This window comes from Pseudophryne corroboree, chromosome 3 (genome assembly GCF_028390025.1).
Source record: "Pseudophryne corroboree isolate aPseCor3 chromosome 3, aPseCor3.hap2, whole genome shotgun sequence".
NCBI classification, from domain to species: Eukaryota; Metazoa; Chordata; class Amphibia; order Anura; family Myobatrachidae; genus Pseudophryne; species Pseudophryne corroboree.
The window spans coordinates 560976033-560982019 of record NC_086446.1 but is presented as its reverse complement, the minus strand read 5'-3'; the positions used below and the strand labels follow the sequence as shown (position 1 = coordinate 560982019).

The following is a 5987-nucleotide window of genomic DNA, read 5'->3' as shown; positions in this document are numbered from 1 at the left end:
TATATATATATATATATATATATATACATATACACTGTAGAGATCAGCAGCACTCCATTCCGTTACAGACATATAGATAAAGCCGGTGCCTTCCCAGTAACAACCATGGAATGGATGTCCATAAATAAAGAAAGTAGTCAGCGGCACTCACGGCTCCCGGACAGGGAATGAAAAAGGACACAATCGTTGTGTTGTCAGCGTTTCAATGTTATTCAAGTGAACATTTTCCTCAGGACATCCTGAGGAAAATGTTCACTTGAATAACATTGAAACGCTGACAACACAACGATTGTGTCCTTTTTCATTCCCTGTCCGGGAGCCGGTAGTGCTGCTGACTACTTTCTTTATATATATTTATATTTTTATATATATATATATATATATATATATATATATATAAAACAAAGAATTTGATGGCAGATAAGAACCACTTGGCCCATCTAGTCTGCCCCTTTTTTATCCTTAAGGTAATCGCAACCCTTTTTGAACCTTAATTTTTTGTAAGGATATTCATATGCCTATCCCTAGCATGTTTAAATTGCTCTACAGTCTTAGCCTCTACCACCTCTGATGGGAGGCTATTCCACTTGTCCACTACCCTTTCAGTGAAGTAAGTTTTCCTTAAATTTCCCCTGAACCTCCCCCCCTCCAGTCTCAGGGTATGTCCTCGAGTTCTAATACTTCTCTTCCTTTGAAGAATGTTTCCCTCCTGAATATATATATATATCGTAATGGCGGCACTCCGAGACGTGTACATCAATGCAAAGACTACTTTTATTTCGAAAGTAATTTTGTCATTGACCTACACGTCTCGGAGTGCCGCCATTACGTCCGCTATATTGGAGGTCACGGAGGGCATCCGGGCAAGTATACAAATAGCCTATAAATCTGGAGTGCTGGGCACTTGTATTATATATGTAGAGATAGATATATCTATATATCAGCCCCGGAACGTTGGGATTACGTTGTGAAATACAAGTTTTGAAATCAGCCTCCGAGTGCCGCTGCTTGTTTTGTGCCAGAGGATATATTGGTTTCGGTATTTGTTTTGCTTTGCTAGGCTAGAGTTATGATTATGACTCTGTTTCCCTTACAGTGCCTTCACCCAAGGCCTGCAGTGTACTTTGATTTTTTTGGAGTGTACTTACAAACAGTCCTTGATCACCACTAAAACCAACAGTGTTCTTCACCCTTCGGAGTGGACTTCAGAATAGCCCTACATTTTCACCCAAGCTTATGGTGTTATACGATCCTTTGGACTAGACTTGGGAATACTTAATTAGGTAAGTAACGAATTTTCAGTTTTCACTAAAGTCTTCTCTCTCTCTCTCTTACCAGTATGTAACCTCTTGGATTTATTCTTGAGTTTTCTTCTCCTTACATACTGACTTTGTACAAATTGAACGTCAAAAAAATAAATCGCTGTTGTATTAACAAAATATTTTTTTTCCCTAACAGGTCTACATCTTCTGCAGCTGTCCTCTGACAGAGATTTTCACATTGATTATTGAAAAGTAGACTTTTAAAACATTGAAGACATCTATACCAGGTAATTAAATCTGTACCAGTTTACACTAAGATTTCACATAAAAAAATCCATATTAGATGTGTCATAAAAAATCTACCTCTTAAAAATACATACAGTTGGGGTTGATGTAAAAATGGATGCATTTTGTGCCAAAAAGCTGGGGGGGAGGGGAGATAAGTTCTCAAAGATGCATTCTGTGCAGTTTGTGAAGCTGGTGGGACCTCAAGATTGACACGAGGGTAGATCAGCAGTATTTGCACCTGGGTTACACCAAAGTCAAACTTTATAGAACATACACTCGTGTGTGTGTGTGTGTGTGTGTGTGTGTGTGTATTCTGTTACCTGTTTTGTATATTCTTAATTTAGTAACAGGTTACACATATGTCACCTCCTGTGGAAGATTAAATTCCTCACGGTGGTGGGATGGTACTCACTAACTGGTGGTCCTTGACATACATGTCTGAAGTGTAAATAGTATACTACAGTACATTAATGTTATATGAGGAGGAGATAATATGGTCAAAATATTAACCATGCAAAATATTTACAATTGTAAATGTTGAACCGGTATTTTAATTTTTTTAATTAGATCCATTTTTTTTTACATTTGAATCTCTATAATATGTTAATAACAATTTTTGTTATTACCAGGCTAGCATCATGTCTAATAAAAAGCGAACAAATAGTTCAAAGCCAGGAATAATGTTCTACTTTCACCACCAACCAAAGAAAGGAAAAACTGACATTCCACTTCAAACACAGTAAGTCAGATCTTCAAACGTGTTTTGTGTGTGTGTGTGTGTGTATATGTATGTATGTGTATATATATATATATATATATATTAAAAATCAAAGAAGATCCAAAGAAGTGGAGGCACTCAGACCACAAAATGCAGAAAGCATAAGTGTATTGGCCAAACGTTTTCAAGGCTGATGCCCCGTCATCAGGACCACACAAAGACAGGAGTTACTCCTTTCTTTGTGTGGTCTTGATGACGGGGCATCAGCCTTGAAAACGTTTGCCCAATATACTTATGCTTTCTGCATTTTGTAGTCTCAGTGCCTCCACTTCTTTGGATCTTCTTTGATGTATTGTTTTTTGCACCGGAGCAAGGTGATTTATATGTGGGTACCAGCATATTTTTTAAATCTTTTTTGCTAATTTATTTTGAAAGTGCAATGAATGTATATACTTAGTATTGTGTATTAATGTAAAATGGGGAGGGGACTCTTAAAGACCAGTAGACTAGCCTTCCAAAATGTTAGCCCTAAACATCTAGTTTTTTACTTGGCTGCACTGTTCTTGTTAAGATGCCTATGCATTAATAATTGCGGCACTGTTGTAATATTAACATTCTTATCCATTGTGAATTTTTCAGTTTTTATAAAAAAATATTCCTGCTATGTACTAAGTAAACCCCCCCGAAAGTTAAGTAGTAGTGATAACCGATGTCCCTTTTAGTTCCTTTGCATTTTTAAAAGATTTTTCCATTTGTGTAAAAGGCATGGGGAATCTGACACTGCGCATGCGCACAGTGACAGTTTCCAGTATTGGAGCTGGCACCAGATGGAGGCTGCAGGAGAGGGATAGAAAGATCTCTCTCTTGCTACCATGCCTCCATTGGCTTTAAGAAGTTTAGATCATCTGAAAATGGTATAAACTAACATGACCAAATTCTATAAACAATGCTTTTCAGAGTTTGGTACATACAGCAGGGATCAGATTGTAGTTCCCATTGATAATAAGGACTGCGATCTGCAGTGCTAATAAACATTCAATTTCTGCATTTGATTTCTGTGAAATCAATATCTCATAACAACAATCCATAAAATTGTAAATTTTCAGATATAATTTTCTGGGGAAAAAAAGCTTAATAAATAAGCAACTAGATATTTTACATTTCCGTGAGGGAGTAATTAGCTTAAATATGAATAAAAAATGTATAATTTTTTAAAAATATTGTAGAAAAATGAGCTACTGCTCTCTTTTTTTGTAGGAACTTAGCACTGGACAATGAAATAGTAACTATTGACTGTGAGGAAGTTGTTGCTGAGACATCAGCTGAATCACACGATAAGTCTACAGATGAAAAGCAATATCCAGCTGTGTGGTCAAAAGAACAATTTGACGAATTCAAAAAGAAACATGAGTGGCTATTTGCGTCTAGGGGAAAACTCGGCTGTACAATCTGTGCAGAAGTTTCTAACTTAAAGATTCACGCTGCTCGAGGCATAAATATTGCTTCTCAGTGGGCAGAATGTAACATTTTACCTTTTGGTAAAACTAAGGAAACAGAGCTCACATCTCTTCGCAAAAAAATTTATATACACAAAAATAGCGCTGCTCATGCAGAAGCAGAAAAAATTCTAGAAACTGCTAGAAAAGATATTCTGCTAAACATAAATGGAAGAAGTCAAGAAGCTGCTTTTGAAATCACTAGCCGTGTATTCAGAACAGCTTACTACATTGCTAAAATGAATCGCCCATTTACTGACCATGAGAGCTTGATTGACCTGCAAAAAGTGAATGGAGTTCAGATTGGGCGTTTGCTTCATAGTAGAATGGTCTGCGGAGACATTATAGAACACATTTCGGCTGAAATGAGGAAAAAGATTGTCTCACAAATTATAACAAAAAAAACTAAGATCACTATATTAGTTGATGAAGCTACTACACTTTCTAGAAAATCAACTCTTGTTATTTTTTTAAAATCAAGTGTTGATGGTGTCATGAATCCAGTAGCATTTCCTTTGGATTTGATAGAGTTAGAAAATGCCTCAGCTGAGAGCATAAAACAGGAAATAATGAAATGTTTATTCCATCATGGTTTTACTTTTGAAGTATTGACAGAGATCTTTGTCAGTTTTTGTAGTGATGGCGCAAATGTCATGCTTGGCGTAAAAGCTGGTGTTGGAAAACTCTTACAAGGAGACTTTCCCAAACTAATTCTCTGGCATTGCATGAATCACAGGCTTGAACTGGCTGTGGATCAAGCACTAGATGTGACTGGAGGTACAAATGACTTCAGGTCATTTTTAGACACCTTATACACACTTTACAGTCAGTCACCAAAAAATGTACGTGAGCTTAGTGCACAGGCTAATGAGCTGCATGTCTTGCTTAAAAAAATTGGCAGAGTTTTCAACGTAAGATGGGTAGCTTCATCGTGGAGAGCAGTGAATGCAGTCTGGCAGACGTATCCTGCATTAGCTGCACATTTTCAAAAAGCCTCACAAGATCAATCAAGGGATAGAAGGGAGCAAGTGAAATTCCAAGGTCTACATTCAAAACTGTGCTCAGTCAACTTTGTAAAAAATATGTCAATTATGTTAGATGTTCTGACTGAGCTCAAAAATTTATCAGAACTCTTACAAGACAGAAAAATGACCATTCCAAAGGCAGACAACCACATAAAAATGTATGTGCGGAGAATTGAAAGCCTAAAGAGAATACCAGGATTTCACAGTGAACAGACACAGAATGCAGAAGAGGGAATTATGTTCAAAAATACAAAGTTGACAGGCATTGGGAATAGTCCCAAGATCAAATCCTCTCAATTCATTCAGGCTGTTGTTGACAACATGAGGTGCAAATTATTTACCACCACTGCTAATAAAGCAACAGAAAGCGTAGCAAAAGGTAGGGAAACTGCTTACCACACCCTGATTGACAGCATATCTGTTCTGAATCCTGAATCTTGGCAAACTGATGCTGATAATCCACTTTTTGGAGACCAAGAGATTCGTACACTATGTGAAATGCTGAATGTCAGTTACCATGAAACACACCTGGGATTTGTGGAATATAAATGCTGCGCAGGACGGATTGTTCCCGAAAAATTTAAGAAATTAATTCTTGCAGTAGATACTCTTGCAGCAAGCAATGCTGACTGTGAGCGAGGCTTTAGTGTTATGAACAACATAATTACAGATAAGCGGACTGCACTGACCACTCGACATGTGTCGGACTTACTTTTTATTTCAATTGTTGGTCCTCCCTTCACTGAGTGGAATCCGGACACATATGTAAAATCGTGGCTGGGCAAGGGACGTCGGGCAGCCCAATCCTGTAAAGGCATGGCAAGACAGGAGCAAGCAAGGCAACAGGATCAGGCCTACTATAAGCAGCTGTGGAAGTGCCTTTAAATTTTAAGTTCTGTGCTAGCTTGGTAATCTGCTCCAGGAAATGGGAGGGAGTTATAGTTGGTGAGAGGATGATGGGGGTTCCAGGAGCTGCTCTTGCTGGAGTTGGCCTTCTTTCTCTTAAATAGTTAGTGGGATGTTGCATGAGTGCTCCCCGTTATACCTATATGTTGTAATGTTCAGTAACAGTCTATTTATTGGGTCCCTATGACCTAGAATATGTATCGACTAGAATATATTGAAGTGTTGTAAGATAATATATCAGGTAGATTCTATTGGCAGAGCCAGACTTAGGCATTATAGGAAAATGGCTAGG

General features: G+C 37.8%; 1 protein-coding gene across 1 annotated transcript in view; it reads left to right on the top strand.

Annotated features, from left to right (window-relative positions):
• Positions 1-5674, top strand: part of LOC135057338 (E3 SUMO-protein ligase KIAA1586-like) — an 8117-nt gene extending 2443 nt beyond the window's left edge. Inside the window, exons 2-5 of the mRNA XM_063963228.1 lie at positions 1097-1283; positions 1459-1549; positions 2180-2289; positions 3526-5674. Coding sequence (XP_063819298.1) covers positions 2189-2289; positions 3526-5674 — 2250 coding nt within the window. The 5' untranslated portion in view covers positions 1097-1283; positions 1459-1549; positions 2180-2188. The remainder of the gene's footprint in view (positions 1-1096; positions 1284-1458; positions 1550-2179; positions 2290-3525) is intronic.
• The last annotated feature ends 313 nt before the right edge of the window (positions 5675-5987 follow it).